Consider the following 25,945-nt stretch of genomic DNA (forward strand, 5'->3'; position numbering starts at 1 on the left):
TTTCTTTCTTTCTTTCTTTCTTTCTTTCTTTCTTTCTTTCTTTCTTTCTTTCTTTCTTTCTTTCTCTCTCTCTCTCTCTCTCTCTCTCTCTCTCTCTCTCTCTCTTTCTTTCTTTCTTTCTTTCTTTTTCTCCTTCATGGGCATCCAGAAGTGGTGAAAGCTCATTCAAGTTTTTATCCTCTCTTTGTTCCAGGCTTGGAGCTTGAGGCGAGGCTAGGAATTCTTAGGGAGTGTGGATGGGGGCTGCTAATGACCTGTCCCCATCGACATGTGGTGTCCTCATCTGGAAAACCTGGGTATAGGTGTTGCAGAGTTCTGGAGGATAACAAATGTCTGGCTTGAAGGTGGCCATCCCAGGGATATCTCCATTTCCAACACTGAAAAAGACTCAAGGAAGAAGTCAGTGCCTGGTAAGTGAGACGCTTCCCTCCCTTCCCAGCACTACAGTGCTCAGGTGCTTGAAGCAGTGGGGAAGGAAGTCCTCAGAGCTCTGCTTGACAGCAGCTCTGTTCGCAGACAGGGGGTAACTGCTCTGTTTTTGCTGACCATGTTATGTCATGTTTTCTCAGATGTTTTTGTCTTCCTTTGTGTTTGTGTGGTGCTTGTAGGTATTGCCTCCATGGGTAGTTTAAAAAGAAGACACAGGGATTTGAACCTTGACCCTTCAGACTTTAAGGCTGATACCTTACTGACTAAACTATTCAGGTTCTCTTGCTTTCTGGCAGCCAGGCTGCTTTCTCTGACTAATGCTTCCCACTGGGTGACAGCAGGCTGTTAAAAATGGCAAAGGCAGAAGGAAAAATTCTTGACCCTTTTTTTTATTGTTGCTAAAGAGGTAGCTGGCTAGAACTTATTAACCCTCTGTGAATCAGTGGGAAAGAGGAAGAAAGAAGAAAAAACTACACACAAACACTCAAACACACACACAATGAAGTAAAGGGGCTTCAATGCCTTTATTTTTGAATTTATATTCCTTCTCAGCAAAAAGCTCTGTACATAAGAAGAAAGATCACCTCATACCTATAAAGATAATTAATCACCAAAACAGATGAATTCAAAGATAAAACAGGAAAATACATTGCATCTTTTTCTACTAAATATTTCTGCTTTGTGCCCATTACATGGGCTCATTGTAAGTTCAAGGTAACAGTTATTCATGATATAGGTTGACAAGGTTTTAAGGCTGACAGAGTCCAAGGGGTTACAACAAGATAATTGTTTACATGTCTTTCCATTAAGACTGACTTACCATTTTCCAGCTATATCTTAGTTCATAGTGAGTTCAGGATAATTACATCCTCCTTTAATTCTGCAGTTAGTTGTCTACTTTCTGTTCACGGTTATTTATTATGGTGTATACTAAGACCTGTGACTTTATCTCTAGAACTAGAGGGAAAGCATGCCTAGGTCATAAATATGTCTCAAGTCTGTTCTTCCTAGTGAAGTTCATGTGTCAGTGACAGGTAAAAAAAAAAAAAATCACGGAATTCCTAGCAGATTTTGCTATTGTGCAGGAGGGGTTGACAAATTACTTGAATCAATTTGGGAATCATTATCAAACATTATAAAATCATTCTCATATTGATTCTGCAAGAATCTGTGTGACAGCGAAGCAGTTATATCAGAGCATAGGCAATGAAGATTTTTTTTTATAATTTTAATTTTTTATATTAATTATAGTTTATTTACTTTGTATCCCAGCTGTAGCCCCTCTCATTCCCTCCCAATCCCACCCTCTCTTCCTCATCTCCTCCTTATCCCTCTTTAAGTCCACTGATAGGGGAGGTCCTCCTCCTCTTCCATCTGACCCTAGTTTATCAGGCAGTGAAGATTTTTCTATGCCATGCCAGATATATATATGAGGGATACAACAATGACAAGCATGGGAAGGCAATCAGCAGCAAGAAGCAATCTAGAGAGAGGAAGTCTCTGGGGCTTTGCTTTCCAGGACACACCCATCTTAGATTTTGCAAAAATGGTGGTCCACCTCCAGGAAGCTCACTTGGTTGGCTCAAGTCCATTCCTGCATGACTGGCCTCTGGCAAGACAGTGCCTGTCACTTCCTTGGAACTTTGCTATTAGGCAGCTTACCTGGTCCATAATTTTCAAGAACTTAACTGACTTTGCTAACTTCTTTCAGTTTATGGCATTACTCAGATGCCCCCAGAGGCGTGGCTTTTTATGTGGTGTTGGTATCTAAACCCAGTTGGATCCTCCTGTAAGGCAAGCATTTCTCAATGGAAGCTTCCTCCACCCCATGTCTCACAGACTTCTTATAAGTGCTATGAAAATTATATAAGATAGATCTTTGGGCTTGAGTATAATTCTGCAGTAGAGAGCATGACTACGTGATCTTATGTTCTTGGCCATGGGTCACCTCTGAAGTACCAGAGTAAAAAACAAAACAAAGCAGAGCAAAACAAAACAAAACAAAACAAAAGATCATCCTGAGTGAGATATCCAAGAAGCAGAAAGACAGACATGGTATATATTCACTTATAAGTGGATACTAGACATATAATATAGGATAAACATACTAAAATCTGTATACCTAACGAAGCTAAGCAAGAAGGAGGACCCTGGGTAAGATGATCAATCCTCATTTAGAAAGGCAAACGACTTCCAAAGTGGTTGTACCAGTTTACATTCCCACCAGCAATGGCGCTTTCTCAGACAATTAGGAGTAGTGCTACCTCAAGACCCAGCTATACCACTCCTAGGTATATACCCAAAATTTGCTCAAGTACACAAGGACATTTGTTCAACCATGTTTGTAGCAGATTTATTTGTAAGAGCCAGAACTTGGAAACAACCCAGATGTCCATCAACAGAGGAATTGATACAGAAATTGTGGTATTTTTACACAATGGAATACTACTCAGCAATCAAAAGGGAGGAAATCATGAAATTTGCTGGCAAATGGTGGGATCTAGAAAAGATCATTCTGAGTGAAGTATCCCAGAAGGAGAAAGACAAACTTGGTATATACTCACTTATATAGACCTACAAGATATGATAAACATAATAAAATCTACACACATAAAGAAGATAATCAAGTAAGTGGACATGGGTGAAGATGATCAATCCTCATTTAGAAAGACAAATGGGATGTGTATTGAATGTATGACAGGAGTCTACCGCAAAAGACATCTGAAAGACTCTACCTAGCAGTGTTTCAAAGCAGACACTAAGACTCATAACCAAACCATGGCAGAGTGCAGGGAATCATATGAAAGAAGGGGAGTTAGTATGATATGGAAAGGATAGGAGCTCTACAAGAACCAAATATATCTGGGCACAGGGCCTTTTCTGACACTGACACTCAACCAAGGACAATCTATGGATATAACATAGAACTTCTGCTCGGATGTGGCCCGTGGTAGCTCAGTAACCAAGTAGTTTTCCAAAGCAAGGGGAACAAGGACTATTTCTAACAGGATCTCAAGGGCAGGCTCTTTGATCTCCCCCACCCCCAGGGGAGGAGCAGTCCTGTTAGGCCACAGAGGACTTTGCAGCCAGCCTTGAAGATACCTGATAAAACAGGGTCAAATGAAAGGGGAGGAGGTCCTCCCCTATCAGTGGACTTGGAAAGGGGCAGGGAGGAGACCAGGGAGGGAGTTGGGGAGGGGGAGGGAATGAGGGAGTGGGATACAGCTGGGACACAGAGTTAACAAATTGTAACTAAAAAGAAAAATAAAAAAAAAGAGCTGAAAAAAAAGAAAGGCAAACGAGATGGACACTGGAAGAGGGAGAAAACAGGGAAGAGGACAGGAGCCTACCACAGAGAGCCTCTGAAAGACTCTACCCAGCACAGTATTAAAGTAGATGCTGAGACTCATAGCCAAACTTTGGGCAGAGTGCAGGGAATCTCATGAAAGAAGGGGGAGATGAAAGATCTGGAGGGGACAGGAGCTCCACAAGGAGAGCAAAAGAACCAAAAATCTGGGCCCAGGAGTCTTTTCTGAGACTCATATTCCAACCAAGGACCATGCATGAAGATAACCCAGAACCCCTGCACAAATGTAGCCCATAGCAGCTCCATGTCCAAGTGGGTACCCTAGTAAGGTGAACAGGGGCTGTCTCTGACATGAACTCGGTGGCTGGCTCTTTGATTACCTATTCCTTAGAGAGGAGCAGCCTTACCAGGACACAAAGGAAGACAATGAAGCCAGTCCTGATGAGAACTGATAGGCTAGGATCAGATGGAAGTGGAGGAGGACCGCCCCGTCAGTGGACTTGGGAGGGACATAGGAGGAGATGAGGGAGGGAGGCTGGGATTAGGAGAGGACAAGGGAGGGGGCTACAGCTGGGATACAAAATGAATAAATTGTAAGTAATAAAAAAAAAAAAAAGAAAGAAAAAAAAGAATCAGTTTTGGCAAGCTTATCAATGGTACATGAGGTGGACCTAACACTGTCTCTACAATTTTAAAGGTGAGAGAATGCCATGAAATGTGCTTGGAACTTGAAGGAGTACTTCCTTCAGGACAGATTCTGAGTTGCACTGCTCTGGAAGAGGATTTCCACTTATGGAAAATTGTTACCAAAACAAAAGTCCTTGGTGTCTTCTAGAGCCCATAGCAATCAATGAGGAAGGATTTGATTGTAGTTTGTTAGTGCATGGGACTGAAAAGCTTGGGTGGGTACTTGTGTGACTGTGATGAGCTCTATGGGCATCACTTAATGTAGGATGGATGGTAACCACCATGGCCTTCCGTTCTCTGTCTTTATAGAGTTTGATGATTGGAATGGAAAGGCAGAACTGAACTGACCTGTCAGGACTCACATTCTCCCTGAATGGTAGAGCTGAGTCTTTGTGGAGTGCTGTTCCTACTCTTTCCCCTCCTGGCTCTTTACTCACCTTGAAGACTAGTATCTGGCATAGTGTTAGCAGATATGGAACAAGAGAGTGACATGGCAGAGGTGGAGAGTATTTGGACATTTATTGGCTGAATCTCTTTTATCACTGTTTCTGTTTGCCAAAGGCCTGACTCCCAGGATAGGGCACAGAACTAAAGGCCTGCAGGCCCAGCTGTTGTAGTCATAGTAATAGCCCTGGCTACCCTCCTGGTAAGAAGTTGTCAGGCTGTATCCTTGATTTGGCATCAGTGGTGGTGTGGCATGGCATACAGTGTTGGATAGAAAAGGACTATGGCATTGGAATCTAAGACAGTGAGGGGAATGTGGTGTCCTGGTCAGTAATAGTCACAGTGAAGTCCTGGAGAACAGCTGCCCTCCCATCTGTGCTTACTGTGAGATCCTGCTTGAGAGCACCTAGATAGAAGAGTGCTGAGGTTGAGATCTGGCCCTGGTCAGTCAACACTGTCAGCATGGTTGTGCCAGAGAGAAGTGTTGGAGACTGATGGCAGGAGCCCTGCTGAACTACAAGCTGGGGTGGAGACCCTGGGGAAGTCTCCCTTCCTGCCAAGGGTCTGGAGTTGCTCAGCACAGGCAGAGATGGCTGAAGAGCACTTTCAGTCCCAAAGAAAGGTATGGTTTGGAAATTTTCTGTAGGAAGCAAGAGAACATGATGAGACTGATGTTTTCTATCTTCCTGTGGGGTGTAGTATTATTTCTTAGACTCGAGAGTCTAAGACTGATGTTCACTCACACATCTCAATTGCAGGTGTTTAGGTTGCTTATTGGTACTTCATAGGGTGATACTCAGTTGATGAGCTGCCTGTTCTTTCTGTGTGGACATGGGATTCTTAGTTGATCTGGTTCACCCTTTGCTCCAATCTAAACACCATCCTTCCTTGCCATGCCTTGTCTTTCCCTCATAGCTTTACATTTCCTGATAACTGTGTCCTAGAACAGACGTGTTTAGAGGTAGACAGCTTCTCAAGGCTCTGCCTTTTTTCTATTCTATGCTGATCTTGAAACATCCCTGCATCCCTGGGATGAAGCCTACTTGGTCATAGTGGATGATGTTTTCATGTGTTATTGGAGTTGGTTTGCGAGTATTTTATTGAATATATTTGCATCAATATGAGGGAAAGTGGTCTGAAATTATCTTTCTTGGTTCAATCTTTGTGTGGTTTAGGTCTCAAGGTGACTGTGCCCTCATAGAATGAGTTTGGCAATGTTTCTCTGTTTTTATTTTATGAAATAGTTTGAGGTATATTGGTATTAGCTCTTCATTGAAAGTTTGGTAGAATTCTGTATTGAACCCATCTGGCCCTGGTATTTTTTTTCTTAGAGTACCTTTAATGACTGCTTCTATTTTCTTAGATATTATAGGATTATTTAGATTGTTAACCAATCTTGATTTAACTTTGGTAAGTGGCATATATCAAGAAAATCATCCATTTTGTTTTGATTTTTCAATTTTATGGAGTACAGGCTTTTGAAGTAAGACTTAATGATTCTTTGGATTTCCTCAGTGTCTGTTATTATGTCCACCTTTTCATTTCTGATTTTTAAAATTTGTATATTATCTCTCTGCTTTTTTGTAAGTTTGGCTAAGGGCTTTTCTATCTTGTTGACATTTTCAAGAAACCAGCTTTTAGTTTTGTTGATTCTTTGTATTGTTCTCTCTGAGGTTCCCATTTATAGCAGGGACTGGAAATATAACAGAAGATAGAATTATTGATGGAAGAGTGAATTGTGGGTAGCCTATGATGTTCAGTTCCCAGATATGGATAGGCCTGTATTCATGGTAGTCTTAGGAAGGAAGTTAATTCAACAAGGACCCTAAGAGTGGTATAGGGTTTTAGTGTCTATGTTGATCCTGGTGGTCTGTTATTGTCATGGAAGTCCAAAAAGTTCCTGGCAGTGCTGAGCACTTCTGAGCAGCATGCACGTTGGGGCTGTAAGGTGGTAACCAATGAAGAGGGGACAGTGAAGTGAAGACCGAGGAAGCAGGGCCATCTCTATGTGTTGAGCAACAGCTTTGTATATACTGCATTTTTTTTCTTTGTGCATGAAGAGGGAGACTTAATGAGACTCAGAAGCAGATACAACTCTTAGGGACAGAAAAACTAAATTGTAAAGCACACAAAGCTCTTCCCCCAGCTTAAAGAAGCACTGAAACAATACTGGGGAGATACATTACACACCTGTTTAGCTGCTTTCATTTCATGCATGGAACACCAAAGACCTGGATGCCATGAATTGTATACCATGCATCCACAGCTCAGTTATCTGCCGTAGTGCAACTAAACCCTTATCTACTCCTATCCATTACTCAGTTTGGAACCCTGGGCCCTGGAAGTACATGATCTTTCTAGGTGCTAGAGAATATAGGAAGTGGAGCATGAACTGAAAGGAGGGGACTTCTAAGTATAGGTTTTATAAGGGACCACTTGTGTATGATGGTGGTGCATCTGTGGTGCAAGATTGGCTGGTCCACGTAGTTAGTTACAGGACAGATAGGGCTATGCAGAGAGACCCATCTTAGAAATTAAAATTAAGTAAAAAATATACTTTAAAAAAATACCCGTGTCCTGTGTAACATAAACACTCTATGCATCAGATCCCTCTGTGTAACAAACTCTGAAACTGTTCTAGCACAGATTGCACTTAGAGTTGAAGGAACAGGGATAGGCCAGTACTGATAGGACTTCAATCCCTCAAGTCATATTGGCAGTAGTTGACAAAAGCTTTCTCAGGAAAATAAATGGGTGCTTCCCAACAAAGAAAGCAGTTACTTGAGGGTATGGCATAGAGAAGGAGGGAATCTTTGCTATTGATACTGCAGACAGAGGAATATTATGTAGATTGCTTACAATTAGCTAAAATATCTAAATTATAGGACACAAGGCAACACAATGTGTAAAGGGAAAATAAATAGACAGTCCTCAAATATTTGATACAAACTGAGCACAAACACATAAAAATGTTTGGATTCAGGAGGAATCAGAGAAATCAAATCAGTTGAATTCCAAGAGTCAACCAGAAAAGTAATGACAAACACCACTGAGGGATTCCTTCCTGTTCTATGCACTGCTTGTGGAGATGTGAAGAATGCCAGTCTGTTTGGATGTCAGTATGGAGGATTCCCCAAAAGCCAAAACCTAGCCTACCACATGGTGCAAGTGTACCATTCCTAAGAACTCAACGTGTTCAGAGAGATGCTTGCCCATCACTGTTGATTGAACCAAGTTTGGTGTCCATCAACACTGTTATGGGTGAGGAAAACGTGATGTACATAGAGGGAGATATTTTCAGCCATAAAGAAAATGAAATGATGTTTCCAGTTTCTGGCTATTACAAATAAAGCTGCAATGAACATGGCTGAGCAAATGTCCTTGTTGTATGGTAGAACATCTTTTGGGAATATGCCGGGGAGGGGGTATAGGTGGGTCTTGAGGTAAAGCTGTTCCCAATTTTCTGAGAAAGCACAAGATTGATTTCCAAAGTTGTACAAGTTTGCACTCCCATCAACAATGGAGGAGTATTTCCCTCTTCACATATTCGCCAGCATGTGCTGTCACCTGAGTTTTTGATCTTAACCATTCTGATGGGTGTAAGATGGAATCTCAGAGTCGTTTTGACTGGCATTTACCATAACCCAAAGGATGTTGAGCATTTCTTTAAATGTTTCTCTGCCATCCAATATTCCTATGTTGAGAATTCTCTGTTTATTTCTATACTCCACGTTATTTATTTATATATTTATATTTTTATTAATTACACTATATTTACTTTGTATCCCCCTGTAGTTCCCTCTCTCCTCCCCTCCCAATCCCTTCCTTCCTCCTTCTTCTCCATGCATGCCCCTCCCCAAGTCCACTGGTAGGGGAGGTCTTCTTTTCCTTCCTTCTGATCCTAGTCAATTAGGTCTCATCAGGAGTTGCTGCATTGTCATCTTCTGTGGCCTGGTAATGCTGCTTCCCCCTCAGGGGGAGGTAATTAAAGAGCAGGCCAATCAGCTCATGTCAGAGACAGTCCCTGTTCCTATTACAATGGAACCCACTTGGATACAGAACTGCCATGGGCTACATCTGTGCAGGGGTTTTAGGTTATCTCCATGCATGGTCCTTGGTTGGAATATCAGTCTCAGGAAAGACCCCTGTGCTCAGATTTTTTTTGGTTCTGTTGCTCTCCTTGTGGAGTTCCTGTCCTCTCCAGATCTTACTGTTTCCCACTTCTCTTGTAAGATTCCCTGCACTCTGCCCAAAGGTTGCCCCTAAGTCTCAGCATCTGCATTGATAGTCTGCAGGGCAGAGCCTTTCAGAGGTCCTCTGTGTCAGGCTCCTGATTTGTTCCCTCTTTTCTCCTTCTTCTGATGTCCATTCTCTTTGCCTTTCTGGATAGGGACTGAGCATTTTAGCGAGAGTCTTCCCTCTTGATTAGTTTCTTTAGGTGTACAGATTTTAGTAGGTTTATCCTATATTATATGTCTATATGAGTGAGTATATACTGTGTGCATCTTTCTGCTTCTGGGATAGCTCACTCAGGATGATCTTTTTCAGTTCCCACCATTTAACTGCAAATTTCATGATTTCCTTGTTTTTTATTGCTGAGTAATATTCCATTGTGTAGATGTATCACAATTTGTGCATCCATTCCTCCACCGAGGGGCATCTGGGCTGTTTCCAGCTTCTGGCTATTACAAATAAAGCTTCTATAAACATGGTTGAGGAAATGTCCTTATTGTGTACTTGAGCCTCTTTTGGGTATAAGCCTAGGAGTGGTATAGCTGGATCTTGAGGAAGCTCTATTCCTAGTTGTCTGAGGAAGCGCCAGATTGCTTTCCAGAGTGGTTGTACAAGTTTACATTCCCACCAGCAGTGGAGGAGGGTTCCCCTTTCTCCACAACCTCTCCAGCATGTGTAGTCACTTGAGTTTTGATCTTAGCCATTGTGATGGGTGTAAGGTGAAATCTTAGGGTTGTTTTTTTTTTAAATTTTTTATTAATTACACTTTATTCATTTTGTATCCCCCCATAAGCCCCTCCCTCCTCCCCTCCCGATCCCACCCTCCCTCCCCTTTCTGCATGCATGCCACTCCCCAAGTCCACTGATAGGGGAGGTTCTCCTCTTCTTTCTGATCTTAGTCTATCAGTTCTCATCAAAAGTGGCTGCATTGTCCTCTACTGTGGCCTGGTAAGGCTGCTCCCCCCTCAGGGGGAAGTGATCAACGAGCAGGCCAATCAGATTATGTCAGAGGCAGTCCCTCTTCTTAGGGTCGTTTTGATTTGCATTTCCCTTATGACTAAGATAGTTGAACATTTCTTTAAGTGTTTCTCTGCCATTCGATATTCCTCTTTTGAGAATTCTGTTTAGCTCTGTACTCCATTTTTTAATTGAATTACTTGATCTGTTGCTGTTTAACTTCTTGAGTTCTTTATATATACTGGATATTAGTCCTCTGTCAGATATAGGGTTGGTGAAGATCCTTTCCCAATCTGTAGGCAGTTGTTTTGTTCTGACGACAGTGTCCTTTGCTTTACAGAAGCTTTTGAGTTTTATGAAGTCCCATTTATTGATTGTTGCTCTTAGAGCCTGTGCTATTGGTGTTCTGTTCAGGAAGTTGTCTCCTGTGCCAATGAGTTCAAAGCTCTTACCCACTTTTTCTTCTAAGCGGTTTAGTGTGTCTAGTTTTATGTTGAGGTCTTTGATCCACTTGGACTTTAGTTTTATGCAGGGTGATAAGTATGGATCTATTTGCATTTTCTACATGTAGACATCCAGTTAGACCAGCACCATAGTTGATGATGCTATCTTTTTTCCATTGTATGATTTTGGCATCTTTGTCAAAAATCAGGTGTCTATAAGTGTGTGGGTTTATTTCTGGGTCTTCTATTTGGTTCCATTGATCTACCAGTCTGTTTCTATGCCAGTACCATACAGTGTTTTTTATTTTTATTTTTTTACTACTGTTGCTCTATAGTACAGCTTGAGATCAGGGATGGAGATACTTCCAGAAGATCTTTTTTATTACAGAGACTTGTTTTAGAGATTCTGAGTTTCTTGTTATTCCATATGAAGTTGAGAATTTTTCATTTAAAATCTGTAAAGAATTGTGTTGGTATTTTGATGGGAATTGCATTGAATCTGTAGATTGGTTTTGGAACCAAAAAATCTGGGCCCAGAGATCTTTTTTGTGACTGACTCCAGTCAAAGACTGTACATGGAGATCACCTAGAACCCCTGCACAGATGTAGCCCATCGAAGCTCAGTCTCCAGGTGCATTCCCTAGAAAGGGGAACAGGGGCTGTCTCTGACATGAACTTGTGGCTGGCTCTTTGATCACCTTCCCCCTGAGGGTGGGGGCAGCTTTACCAGGACACAGAGGAAGACAATGCAGCCAGTCCTGATGAGACCTGATAGGCTAGGTTTAGATAGAAAGGGAGGAGGACCTCTCCCCTATCATTGGACTGGGGGAGGGACATGGGAGTTAGATGAGGGAGGGAAGGTGGGATTGGGAGAGGACAAGGGAGGGGGGATACAAACTGAATAAATTGCTATAAAAATTGTGTTGGTATTTTGATGAGAATTGTATTGACTCTATAGATTGCTTTTGATAAGATCGCCATTTTTACTATGTTGATCTACTGATCCACAAGCATGGTAGGTCTTTCCCTCTTCTGATATCTTCTTTAATTTCTTTCTCCAGAGATTTAAAGTTTTTTTTTTTTTCCATACAGCTTTTTCACTTGCTTGATTAGGGTAACACCAAGGTACTTTGGTTTTTCTTTTGTGGCTATTGTGAAGGGGGTGTTGTTTCCTTAATTTCTTCCTCAGCCCCTTTGTCTTTCATATACAGAAGAGCTACTGATTTTTTTTTGAGTTAATTTTGTAATCAGCGACTTTGCTGAAGGTGTTTATCAGCTGTAAGAGTTTCCTGTTAGAATTTTTGGGGCCACTTATCCATACTATCATATCATCTGTGAATAGTGACACTTTGACTTCTTCTTTTACAATTTGTATCTTCTTGATTTCCTTTAGTTGTCTTATTGCTTTGGCTTAGACTTGAAGTACTATATTGAAGAGATACAGAGAGAGTGGGTAACCTTGTCTTTTCTTCGATTTCTGTGCAATTGATTTCAGTTTCCTTTGTTTAGTTTGATGTTGGCTATCAACTTGCTGTATATTGCCATTACTATGTTTAAGTATGTGCTTTGTATCCCCCATCTCTCCAAGACTTCAAATATGAATGAGTGTTGGATTTTTTCAGATGCTTTTTCGTCATCTAAGGAGATGATCATGTGGTTTTTTCTTTCAGTTTGTTTATATGGTGGATTACATTGATGGATTACTGTATATTGAACCACCCCTGCCTGCCTGGTATGAAGCCTACTTGGTCATGGTGAATGATATATTTGATATGTTCTTGGATTCAGTTTGTGAGTATTTTATTGGGTATTTTTGTGTTGATGTTCATAAGAGAGATTGGTCTGAAGTTCTCTGTGTGTGCTTGCCTACTTTTAGTTTTGCTGTAGTACAGTTATTTATTTCCTGTGTTTTCCTGGGTGTAGTTAGCCTTCTTGGGTTGGGTTTTTCCTTCTAGCATCTTCTGTAAGGCCGGATTTGTGGATAGATACTGTTTAAATTTGCTTTTGTCGCGGAATATCTTGTTTTCTCCATCTATGATGATAGAGAGTTTTGCTAGGTATAGTAGTCTGGGCTGACATCTGTGTTCTCATAGGATTTGCATGATATCTGCCCAGGCCCTTGTGGCTTTCATAGTCTCTGTTGAGAATTCAGGTATGATTCTGATGGGTTTGCCATTATATGTTACTTGGCCTTTTCCCCTTGCAGCTTTTAATATTTTTCTTTGTTATGTATATTTAGTGTTTTGATTATTATGTGGCAGGAGGATTTTCTTTTCTGGTCTAATCTGTTAGGTATGCTGTAGACCTCTTGTATGCTTATAGATATCGCTTTCTTTAAATTTAGGAAATTTTCTTCTATGATTTTGCTGAAAATATTTTCTGGGTATTGTGGATGGGAATCTTCTTTTTCCTCTATTCCTATTATTCTTAAATTTTGTCTTTTTATGGTGTCCTTGATTTCTTAGATGTTGTGTGTCAGAAATTTTTTTGATTAAAATTTCTTTGATAGATGCATTAATTTCTTATATACCTGAGATTCTTTCCTTAATCTCTTATAGTCTGTTGGAGATGCTTACCTCTGTAGTTCCTGTTTTCTTCCCTAAGTTCTCCCTGTTAGTTCACAAGTTGATGCATTAGCCTACTCCCAGGTTGCTTAGGTACCTGTGATATCATCATTGGTCACTGCCCACAGGGGCCCTGGATAAAAGGACACCTCCTCTTCTCTCTCTTGCTCTCTCTCTCTCCTGCTCTCTCCCCTTTCTCTGTCAGGGATCCCCCTTCTCTCCCCCTACCATGTCTTTCTGTCTCCATCTCCATCCAATAAGCCTCTTTCATATAATATCTGTTTTGTGCATCATTTCAAAAAAAATAATAACACTGCCTATCCAGGATTTCTTCAGTTTGTGCTTTCTTTAATGTTTCCATTTCTATCTTCAGATCTTGAACTGTTTTGTTGATTTCCTTATCCTGTTTGTCTGTATTTTTCTGCCTTTCATTCAATTCTTTCACCTGTTTGTTTGAACTTTCTTCTGTTTCTTTCAGTGCTTTATTTCCTCTCTAAAGGTCACAATCTGTTTTACTGTACCTTCCTGTATTTATGGATTTTGTTTCCTCCATTATTATCTTCTAAGCATAGACTTAAGGTCATTTTCTTGCATTTCAGTTGTATTAGGGTATCCAGGGATGCTTGCCTTTGGAAAAATGGGTTCTGGAGATGTCATAATGCTTTGGCTTTTGTTGATTGTGTTTTTAAGCCTGCATTTACCTATCTTGTTGTCTCTAGCATTGGCTGCATTAGTTTCTGGTGCCTGCTGGTGTGTGTGTGTGTGTGTGTGTGTGTGTGTATGTGTGTGTGTGTGTGTGTGAGAGAGAGAGAGAGAGAGAGAGAGAGAGAGAGAAAGAGAGAGAGAGAGAGAGAAAAGCCCTGGGCAGGAAGCTGGATATTCCTGCAGGGGCCCTCCTTAGATTGGTGGGTATGGTCTCCTAATGGGGGTGGTTTGCTGAGGCTCTTCTCAGCTGTATGATCATGTGGACTAACCAGGCTCCTCAGGAGTCAGGGGCTCTCCTCTCACCAGGGGAAGTCCCAGAGACAGATGTTCCACCACTGGCTTTCTTGTATTGAGATTAATGAGCTGCAACTGCCCAGACAATGTGCCCAGACACTGTGTTTGCTTTGTGAAGCCATCTTGAAGAACCAGCGAGCCCAGAGGTTTGGTTGGTCTCCCTAGGGAGACAGGTTGAGCTTTGGAGCAGCATCTGGGGCTATTCCTCTGGCTCCAGGCATCAGGAGGCCTGAAGTTGCTGCTTTGTGCCCCAGTACCCAGAAGGAATCACTGGCCCTTGAGCACAGCATGCAGGCTTGTGGTTAGATACTGGAGACCCTGAGCCTTTTGGAACCCAGGAACTTCTCTGGAGATTAGCTGGATGACTTAAGGTTGGAACCAATGTTTCCCTCACTGGGGTGTTTCCTCTCAGCTGGGACACACAGTCTCTGGCGTTTTGGGTTCCACAGATTGGTACAGATTGGTTTGTTGGTTGCTGTGCAATCAGTGCTGCCCTGCTGATCAGAAATTGGCACCACCATCTTGGGTCTTTTCATTTTTTTGAGTTTTGTATATTTTGGATATCATTCCTTTGTCATATGTAGGGTTATTAAAGATCACTTTCAAACCTGTGGGCTGCCATTTTTTTTTTTATTGACAGTGTTCTTTGCCTTATAGAAGCTTTTCAGTTCTTAAAAAATTATTTATTTTTAATTTATTTTACTGTTTTTTTCCCCTTTATTCTCCTACCTTACTCCTCAAAAAGGGGGGGCATTTCCTACCGACCCACCCAATCACATCAATTCATACCAGGAATAAGTACATCCTCTTCCCGTCTGGCCTGGTGAGGCAGCTCCATCAGGGGGAAGTGACCAAAAATCAGCCAGTGGAGTCCATGTCAGAAACAACCCCCAATCCCCTTACTAGCAAAATCCATATGAAGCTGGAGCTGCCCATAGGCTACATCTATGTAGGAGGCCTGGGTCTAGTCCTTGCATGGACCTTGGTTGGTCCTTTAGTCTCTGCAATTCCCTCTGGGCTCTGGTTAGTTGGTTATGTTGGTTTTCTTGTGGAGTTCCTATCCCCTCCAGATCCTTCTATCCTTGGGCCTGATAGTAGAGCTTAGGGACTAGGAAGCTGCTCACTTCTGCTGGCTGGGTGTTCCTGAGGACCTGCAGGCAGGGATATTCTTCTCCTGGCTGAGTACCAGGTGGGCAGGAGAAAGGCTGGGTAGGATCTAACCTGGCTGTTCCTGGGGACCCCGGCCTGATGATCCTGTGGCTAGCAGGCCTCGTCTAGAGGGAAGGTTATGGACTGGGACTTAGGGGGCCAGGGTGCAGCTCACCTCTGTTGGCTGTGTCCCCTAGCAAGCAGGAGAAAGTCTTGGTGGGCTTTAACATGGCTGTTCTCTGGGACCTGCAGGGCTGGATGATCCTGGGGCCTTCAGGCATCTTCCAGAGTGAGTGTGCTTTCTTAATCCATGTGGGATCAGATCTTATTACTATGTGGTTGCTGGGAATTGAACTCTGAACATGTGGAAGAACAACCAGTGCTCTTACCTGCTGTGTCATCTCTCTAGCCCCACTCAGCTTTTTTTTTATTCACTTTACACATGGATCACAGCCCCTTCCCTTCTCTACTACCAGTCCCTCCTTCCCATCCTCTTTTACCATTTCTCCCTTCTCTTCTTCTCAGGGAAGGGAGGCCCCCTAACCTGCTTTCCTACCCTGCCACTTCATTTTGCATTAGAACTAAGCTTATTCTTTTCCACTGAGGCCAGACATGGCTGCCCACTAGGGGAACATGGTCCAATATCAGGCAACTACGCCAATGTGATATATGTAGAGAGGAAATTATTTTTAATTGTCAAAAAAAAAAAAGAAATTATGTTATTTGCAGTAATCTGCATCTAACTCCATCCTGGTGAGATGGGTCAGCAGATAAGAACACTTGCTGTTCTTGCAGAGTCCCTGGGCTAAATTCCTGGCACCCTCAAGGTTTTCAATCTTCCTTCTGATGTCCCCTTTTGCCCTGCGTGGGCACTGCACACGTGTGTTGCCAATGAAAACATATAGAAGAAACACACACACACACACACACAATAAAACATTAAATTTATGTATGAGGTAATCATTTTATTCTAATAAATTCACCTTAGAGAATTAGTCATCCTGATATGTTTTTTTTTTTCTCATATGTGGTCCTAGATTGTATATATGAAAGCCTGTATTTCATCTCATGAAATAGCAGGAAGAACTCTGTCCTCAAATAATGATGATTAAGGGCTGAGGTAGGAGCTTCAAAATGGGAGAAACTGTGGTAACTGAGTGTGTTCAGTTTACAGTATAAACTCTGGAATATGTACTATGTTCATTAACTAGTAAAATGAAAATAAAAGTCAGAATAATTTTATTACACCTATAGATTTTGATGAATTGCTTTACTATTAAATAAATATTATTAGAATATTATAACATATGATATATTTATATACATATATTACTTAATAATATGAAAGTTATAGCAAAACAAAAAGGCCTTTATATATACACTATGGATTAAAGAACTTGTCTTCCAATATTTATAAATAGTAGAGAAAATATGTCGGTTCACTTCTATAAACACAAAAATCTGGATATTCATCTACATATCTATGTCTCTATACAGTCATATAATGCTTTAAATTTCATATATACATCTCTATTAATGTTTATATTTATCCTTATGCATGCTAAAAAGCAATGTGTTACAAAGATCTGGCCTGCTCTTACATTGCATAGCCATAATATTGAGAAATTTCCACCTCTCTTTCCCTCTGAAGGAAAAGCTGTAGTTTCTCAGAGGAGGTGTACTTGGCAAAATTCTCTCGCTCTAGCTGAGCCCTTCTCTTCATGGCCTCCCTCTCTGGCCTCTGCTCTTTTGTGATGGGATGTGAGATAACTGTCCCTGTAATGTCAACTTTCCTCCATGGAATTGGTTGGTGGCTAAAGTCCTGCAACAGATACTGGGTTTGAGGTTTGGGAGGTGATAGCACCTTGTTTCTGGCAGAAACAAGCTCCCTCTGGAGTGAAGTATGAGATGATGCTCTGTAGGGTGCAGGCCTTGAGGCAGCTGACTGAGGCACAGTGCTAGACTGGATCGGGTTGGTTACATTAGACTGTGTGCCACTGGTGGAACTTGGCAGAGCTGCCTTGGCAGAGGCCATCAAAGATGTGCTGGCAGGAGGTGGTTGGCATGGCCCGAGTGTGGTAGGCTGAGCCCTGTGAGAATGAGGCTGTGCAGAGTAAACTGTAGTGGGCCTGTGTGAAGCCAGGGAGAGAGGCTTTCTAGAAATAGGTCTGGCCTGAGGCTTGTCCAGGGTTGGGAACGGCAGAGGTACTAACTTGACCTTCCCAGGTGAGGGCAGCTCATGTTGGGATGAAGTTGGAAATCCCTTGTGAGCACTTCTCTCTGCTCTCTGAGCCTTGCCTAGATTTTTTTCAGGGCCCTGGCCCTCATGTGGCCTGTCCAGAAGTGCTGTGGTGAGTGGGCCTGGCCTTGGATCTTTGTGGCTGCTGGAGATTCCCAGAGGCCGGGAGGAGCATGTGCCAGTTTTCCTCTCATTCTTCTTCCCCAGTGGATGAAAGACCTGCACGGACTCCAGCATGTGCATGCCGAGGTGGGTTCGGGGCCTTTTAAAGCTGTTGTGGCTGAGCTCAGGTGGATTCCTCTTCCTCTTGGTCTTGGGCATGGTGGATTCCTCTTCTGTCTTGACTCTGTTCCTTGACTGCTTAGGCTCTTCTGTCTTCTTGGAGCTGTTTTCCCTGCTCCACTTGGTTATATCTTGCTCCTGTCCTCTGCCTCTCCTGGGCCTGGATGCTGCTCTCTCAGCTTTGCCCTCCATGTTATTGGCCATGTTGTCAATAGCTCTTTCACTGGACACAGTACTGCCCACAGACTCCTCTCCCTCCACAAAGTCCCAGCGTTGGATTTTGGCTTGAGGAGCTCCATCAAGCAGCTCGGAGGCTTCATGGTCTTTCTTCCTTGCCTTGTCTGATGGTTCACTAACAATTCCTGAGATGTCCTGGGCCTGATCCCTCCTGATAACTGTGGAGATTTTGGATTTGGTAGCTGTGGGATCTTGGAATTGTTCTAGGTCGGTGAGGGAGTTGAACAGTTGTGGAAGGTGAATGCCTGTAACCAGGGTAGTGATGTCTGCAAAGTCGATGGTGGACATCTTCAAACTGTCCATTGTCTGTTGCTCTTCCAGAACAAAGCTGCTGCCCCCTATGCTGGCATTGTCAGAAGCAGGCTTCTTCCTTAAGCTCCCAGCATCAGAGCAGTGCAGAGCCTGCTGCATGTCAGGGTGTTCTAAAGGGAGCAGTGCTGGGTCTTGGTTAACTTTTGTTCTCTTACAGGCATCCAGAGGCATTGAAAGCTCAGCTTCAGTGTCCTCCAAGTTTTTATTCTCTGTTTGTTCCAAGATTGGAACTGGAGGCAAGGCCAGGAAATATGAAGGGCTGTGGATGGGGGCTGTTAAGGACCTGTCCCCATTGACAGGAGATGTTCTCATTTGGGGAATCAGCATGCAGGTGTTGGACAGTTCTGGACTCTGCAGCAGAGAGAGTGTCTGGTCTGAAGGTAACAATCCCAGGGTTGTCTCCATTTCTACTCCTGAAAAAGAGTCAAGGAAGAAGTCAATGTCTGGTATGTGAGATGCCTGCTTCCCCTTTCATTCACTCAGGTGCTGTGTGCAGCTGTGTGGAAGGCATTCCTATTAGGTCTGCTTTAACAATGGGGACAGCACCTCTGTTCACAGACAGGTGGTGACTGCTCCCATGCTGGTGACCATGCCATGTCATGTTTCCTCATGCTTTTGTGTTCCTTTGTGTTTGTGTTGTGTGTGCATACCCATCACCGGTAGGTTGCAGAATTCCCTTGATGTGTGCTTCTCACTTTCCTTGCCCCTTTTCTTTGATACAGTGACACTCAATTCCTTGGAACTTTGCTATTAGGCATGTTACCTGACTGCCAACTTCTTTTATGTCATTACTCAGATGCCCCCAGAAGCCTGTCCTTTTATGTGGGTTTTGGTGTTCAAACCCGGTTAGGCACTGCTGAGAGGCAAGCTTTTGAAAAACTGAGGCTTTCCTCCAGACCTGTGTTTCACAGACTCCTTTTAAGTGATATGAAAATTGATTTATGAAGTTGTAATATCTGGGCTTGGGTGTGACACTATTAGAGAATATGTCTTAATTATCTTGGTCTTGGAACACCCGATGTACCCCAGCAAAAGAAAAAAGCAGCAGCAGCTTTGGCCAATGTAGCTATGGTACATGGGCTGCATCTAATTCGATCTCTCCAATTTTAGGTGTAAGAGAATGCCATGAAATGTGCTTGGAATCTGTGTGGAATACTTCTTTCGGGGCACATTTGAGCTGCACTGCTCTGGAAGAGGATTTCAACTCATAGAAAATCTATTTGTTATCGAAAACAAAAAGTCCTTGGTATCTTCTAAAGCCCCGAGCCATATATGAGAAAGGAGATGATTGTAGTTAGGTTAGTGCGTGGGATTGCTTAGCTTGGTAATGGCATGAGCTCCATGGGCATCTCTTAATGTGGGATGGATACCACATGCTATGGCTGTGCATTCTCTCTCATTATAGAGTCTGATGATGGTGATGGAAACCAGAGCTGGACTAACCTGTAAGGACTCATGTGCTCCCTCTTTGTGGCATGTACTACTGAAATGTACAGCTGAGTTTCCATGGAGTGCTAATCCCACTCCTTCCCTTCCTGGCTCTTTACTCACCTTGAAGACTTGTGTCTGGCAGGGTTTGAGCAGATGCAGAATAGGAGAAGGCAGAGGTGAAGAGTGGTATTTGGACATTCATTTGCTGAATCTCCTTTAGCACCATCTCAGTGTCTGGTTGCAGGGCAAAGGCCTGACTTTCAGGGTAGGACACAGAACAGCAGGTCTGCAGGCCCTGCTCGAGTTCTCCAGGTGTCAGAGGGTCCAGGCAGCTATGGTTGTAGACCTGGCTGCCCTCCTGATAGGAAGGCACCATGCCATATCCTTGAATTGTCATCTGTGGTAGTATGGCATGGACAAAACTGGCAGACAGTGTCGGACAGAAAGGGATTATGGCATTGGAATCTAAAATTTCCTCATGCCCAGCTGTCACAGACAGTGAAGATAGTGTGGTGTCTTGGTCAGTGATGGTCACAGTGAAGTCCTGGAGTGCAGCTGCCCTCCTATCTTTGCTTCCTGTGAGATCCCATGTGAAAGCACCTGGATAGGAGAGTGCTGAGGTAGAGATCTGGCTCTGGTCACTCAGCACTGTCAGCATGGTTGTGCCAGCATGTTGGTAAAGGCAGGCACTGCTCATGATTGGCTGGAGAGAAGTGTTGGAGACTGATGGCAGGAGCCCTGCTGAACTACAAGCTGGGGTGGAGACCCTGGGGAAGTTGCCCTCCCTTCCTGCCGAGGGTCTGGAGTTGCTCAGCACAGGCAGAGATGGCTGAAGAGCGCTTTCAGTCCCAAAGAAAGGTATGGTTTGGAAATTTTCTGTAGGAAGCAAGAGAACAGTGGGAAAATGATGAGACTGATGTTTTCTATCTTCCTGTGGGGTGTATAGTGCTATTTCCAGTTTGCTCTGTCTGGGAGACTCTAAGACTGAAGTTCCCTCAACATCTCAATGATGTGTTCAGATGGATTTTTTTTTTTTTTTGTTACTGTATGGGATGACACGACACTCATTTGACACGCTTCTTCTTGGGTGGGCTTGGGATTCCTAGGTGATTTAGTTAAGCCTTTGCTCCAATCTAGATACCGTCCTTCTTTGCCCTGATTTGCCTTGCTCTTACACCTGCTGTGATATTTCATCATAACTGTGTACTGGAAGAGAAATGTTTAGAGGTGTGAGAGGCTTAGACAGCTACTCATGCCTCTGAATTTGCCATGCAGTGTGCAGATCTTACTCTATGTAAAAAGACAGAGTCTCTCAACTTAGATACCACTGGCCTTCAAATCCAGAATGCTGTTATCATAGGTATCTGCTAGCACCACTAGGCTTGTCTTTACTGTTTTTGTTCATTAAAAGTGATGTATTAGTGATTTCATATGAGAATACTGTGTTTACCTAACTATCTGTTCCCCATTCTATCTCCTCCTGCAACCTTCCCACTGCTTTTATTATTCATGATCTCTTATCATTTAAGTGGAACTCTTAAACACGTGTGTTGGTACAATGTTCTTGTGAAATGTATACAATTTACTCCTGTTCATTCAAATGCTGATTTCTCTATCCTACTAGCTGGTTTCAATTTGGACATTGCATTGTGATGTTTCAAGTTTGTGTAAACATGCTACCATTTGTTCTCTGTATTGCCAATAAAAACACGCAGCCACTGCTGAGCAATGGAGAGAAATAGGATGGCACATACTGGTCTGGAGGGGAGGAGAAAGAAGGAGTGGGAGGAGAGATCCAAGAGGAGAGGACCAGGAAACATCAGGAGAAATGAACCGGACCTAATATATGACTCAAAAGCAAGTATAATGTGGGAAATCTGAATCAGAGGAAGCTATATGGGCTTGGAGGTTTAGGATGCAGTAATTATTGCCCAGCATTGTGCTTTAGGTTAATTAAATAAATCCTAGTCTCTGTGTGGTGATTTGGGTATACAGCTGGTTTAATTGCTGTTTACAAGATAAATCAGTATTAAATATTAATAATCATCAATAAATGGTATACTAATGTCAGGCAGAATTTACAGTTATATAGTGAGAACTTATATAGAAAATAAAACTATAGAGCAGTTTCTTAGTTCTGTTTCTTAAAAACAGAGCAAGGGCAGTTCCTAAACTAGGAGACCCCTGCAGGGTAGCAAGACCTCCAGCAGGCTGAAGAAAAACAAAAAATGATACATACAAATGCCAGAGAGGCAGTTCCTTTAGGTAGATAAAAAAGTGGCTCTTTAACAAGCAAGTGAAAGACCTGTGTGAAAAAAACTTCAAGTCTCTAAAGAAAGAAATTGAAGGTATCAGAAGATGGAAAGATCTTCCATGCTCATGGATCAGTAGGATTAACCTAGTAAAAATGTCCATCCTGCCAAAAGCAATCTACAGATTCAATGCAATTCCCATCAAAATACCAACACAATTCTTTACAGAACTTGAAAGAACAATTCTCAACTTCATATGGTAAAACAAAAAACTCAGAATTGCCAAAAAGATCCTGTACAATAACAGATCGTCTGGAGGTATCTCCATCCCTGATCTCAAGCTGTACTATAGAGCAATAGTAATAAAAACTTCATAGTACTGGCATAGAAACAGAATGGTGGATCAATGGAATCGAATAGAAGACCCAGAAATAAACCCATACACCTACGGATACTTGATTTTTGACAAAGAAGCGAAAACCATACAATGGAAAAAAAAATAGCATCTTCAACAAGTGGTGCTGCTCTACATGTAGAAAAATTCAAATAGATACATATTTATCACTCTGTGCAAAACTAAAGTCCAAGTGGATCAAAGACCTCAACATAAAACCAGACACACTAAATCTGTTAGAAGAAAAAGTGGGGAAGAGCCTTGAACTCATTGGCACAGAAGACAACTTCCTGAACAGAACACCAACAGCACAGGCTCTCAGATCAACCGTGAATAAATGGGATCTCATGAAACTGAAAAGCTTCTATAAAGCAAAGGACACTGTCATCAGAACAAAACGACAGCCTATAGACTGGGAAAGGATCTTCACCAACCCTATATCTGATAGAGGGCTAATATCCAGAATATATAAAGAACTCAAGAAGTTAAATAGCAACAAATGAAGTTATCCAATTAAACAATGGGGTACAGAGATAAACAGAGAATTCTCTCTAGAGGAATATTGAATAAGCAAGCTTCTCAAAGCCAGGCTTTCCAAAGACAGGAAGCTAAATACCTAGGAGAAAGGGTTCTTGCTGGTCTGAGAAGCAAACATTTGTGGACTCAATAACTTACCAGAGTGAGGAAGGGGTCGGGATCTAGTGAGGGAGGCAGAAAAAAAATCTCTCCCTGGAAGCAAGAGCCAGAGACAGACTGAGAAGCCTCAAGCATCTAAACTGATCTAGAAGGGAAGCTGGGTCTAAGAAAGTAAAGTCCTTAGGAAGAGATTTAGAGATTAAAGATTATTTTCAATGCTGAAAATGGAGGAAGACACAATGACAAAGTGCTTCTGGATACCATTTGAGTTTGTTTCTCTTAACATACAAATGATTTTTTTCAGTGACAATTTCAGTTTTATATATCCTCTTTGGGAGAGATGAAGATAAGAGAGACTTGGAGAATGAAGAGACTGAGAAAATTGATGCTAAATTAAAGGCCATAGAACAGAGGTTGGAGATTCTTTGAATAACAATAGAGAGCCTTCAGAGAAATCCAATCTGCAACTTACAACAACACAAAAAGAGATAGTTCCAGGTGAGAAAAATCCACAAAGATTTGAAGATATTGTGAGATGACAGCCCGTTGAGAGGCTGGAGAGACACTCTTCAGCTATAGGCTAACTTGGTCACACTGGATATTGAATGTGTACTGTAAAGGTTCAATTACTAGCTGAAGGTCCATGTGCTACAGTAGAAATGCAGATCCCTAGTGTCTAGTGTTGTCTTGGAACAGGATCATACAGTGGCTGGTGTGCTCCATTTTGGAGAACTGAGATATATTCACCATGCCATAAATTCATATTCAGAATTCCCGTGGGCTTTTGCCTTAAATTCTGGAGAGCATGATCCTAAGGTTCCACATTTGTTAGAGATGGTGAATGTTTTGGAGATGGGCTGATGGTGCTTCAGCAAGTATAACCATTGGAATACAACAATATTTTAGACATTGTGACATGACACCTGTTTTAGCTATAACTCAAAATCCTATAGGTCAAGCAGTTATGAAAATATCTAACAGTAATTTTAAAAAGATGGTGATAAAACAGAAGGGGAATATAATAACTCCCCCAAATAGATTAAATAATGATTTATCAATTTTAAAATGTTTAAATGAGATAAGTAGCACACCTGCTAAGATACAGTGGCATTTAGAAAGGACTGCTGAATTAGAGCAGCATATAAAGGTCCTAATTCCAAAGTGGAGAGCGGGGAATGTGCCACGCTGGTGAAGGGGTTTTGCGTATGTTCATATAGGAGAAGAGAAATTATGGGTTTCCTCAAAACTAATAAAAATCAGGAATGACAGAGAAGACCACCCGAAAATCTTAGCCACAGACAAGAAAAGAAATCAAGAAGACTAAACAGAAGAGGTAACATAAATTGCTGATCCCTTCACATGGGAACAACTCTGAAACTGACTGAAACATAAAAATGTCTCTAGTCAGAACTTCAACAATGTGTGGCTAATATCCTCAAATTTTATTATGCCATTTTTTAAAATGACATAGATAAAATTGGTTTACAGTTTGGTTTACTACTCAGACTGGCTTATGAAAAAAAAATGCCTTTCTTCTGCTCATACTAAAAACAGAAAACCATCCTTAATTGATCTGGGAATCCTGCACGTCTCATACATTTACGATTTTAGGACGTATAATGCTTGTGAGAAAGCATATGTTTTTAGAACAAATGAATGCCAACCGGGGATGGTAGATCAAACCTGACAGGATTCATTCTTCCAGCATGCTGAGACGTTGACACATCTGTTCCAAAATCTTCCAGTTCCAGCATTCTGCTTGTTCCAGGCTCAAGTTCTTCAACTGCTGTTTCTCATGAAAGCCTGCTTCTAAGAGATCTTTGAAGAAAGCTACTCAACTGGTCCAGCATTTTAGACTGTTCCAAACAGGACTGAAATTTCTCAACATTTATTTTCTACCCTCCTATCTTTATACTTTGATTTTTTTTCTCAGCCCAGTTCCTGTAGGCCTGTCTTTCATGTAACAGCCACAGTAGTTCTTTCAAATAACTGCCTTTTTGGTCTAGCCTAGATTCTCTTATATCTAAGATAGATTGAGTACTCTAGAAAATGGCAGTCACTCATTTTTTTTTTTAAATCTTGTTTGTGTCAAGACAGAGCCAGTGTAGCCCTCAGTAGATTTGATCTGATATTCCTGTCTTTAACTGCTACATGCTGTGATTACAGGTTTGCCAACACACCTGGCGTCAATGATACATTAGAACAGCACTGAATTTGAAATAGTAATGGGGAAGCAGTAGCGGGGGGAGACCACCACAGTCATGGTATTTCGAAGTACTAGACCTCTTTTTATTTCTTTTGAATATCACACCCTGAAGAAGGGTCTGATTTCTGCCCTGTTTACTTGCCTCTTAAGATGCAATAGTACAATCTCACTGAGGTTGATAAAGTTACACTTGAGCGAAAACTGTCTGTCCAAAGTCACCTTATTAAGAACCCAAGCAAAATGTGACACTCAGCTCCAGATAACTCTATCTTTAGTTTCCATATTATTTCATTGATTAAGCAGATATTGAAAAAATACTGAAAGATGTGACCACACAAACATTTTAAAGATTCTTTTTCTTACCTGACATGGTCCGGGTAGGGCTGGGGTGGAGTAACAGTAATCCACGTTACGGTGGAGCAGGATAAAATGTTGTCTTTTTCTGATCAGCTGACCAATACCGCCTGAGTGTCCAGTATCATGGAGCACTCAACTGGTCACTGGTCACATGTGACCTGTGTATCCTAATTTGTTTACAGGCATTACCATGGAAACCCCAAGATTCTACCAGGTGCTGGTAGGTTGCAAGGGAAAATGATGTCGTAAATCAGGCAGTAGCCAATGGGATGATCAGGTTCTGAGCTAAAAGACAGGATTGGTTGGAGAAGATGCTCAAAGACTAACAGCAGCCATGAAGGCTGAGGTGTGGGCTGGTTGAAAGGTGGTGATCTTGGCATAGCAGTC

At 42.0% G+C, this 25,945-nt stretch overlaps 1 protein-coding gene and 1 pseudogene across 1 annotated transcript; both read right to left on the minus strand.

Annotated features, from left to right (window-relative positions):
- LOC129667211 (uncharacterized protein C2orf78 homolog) overlaps positions 1-15,493 on the minus strand; it is a 27,876-nt pseudogene extending 12,383 nt beyond the window's left edge.
- Positions 15,494-16,809: 1,316 nt separating this feature from the next.
- LOC129667212 (uncharacterized protein C2orf78 homolog) lies at positions 16,810-25,571 on the minus strand. Its single transcript, XM_055594707.1, has 3 exons — positions 25,565-25,571; positions 19,834-20,589; positions 16,810-18,695 (listed from the first exon to the last, which is right to left on the minus strand). Exons 1-3 carry the CDS (start codon positions 25,569-25,571, stop codon positions 16,810-16,812), a joined length of 2,649 nt encoding a protein of 882 aa, XP_055450682.1.
- Between the last annotated feature and the right edge of the window lie 374 nt (positions 25,572-25,945).

This window comes from Psammomys obesus, unplaced genomic scaffold (assembly GCF_907164565.1).
Source record: "Psammomys obesus unplaced genomic scaffold, mPsaObe1.curated_primary_1811, whole genome shotgun sequence".
In the NCBI taxonomy this organism is placed as follows: Eukaryota; Metazoa; Chordata; class Mammalia; order Rodentia; family Muridae; genus Psammomys; species Psammomys obesus.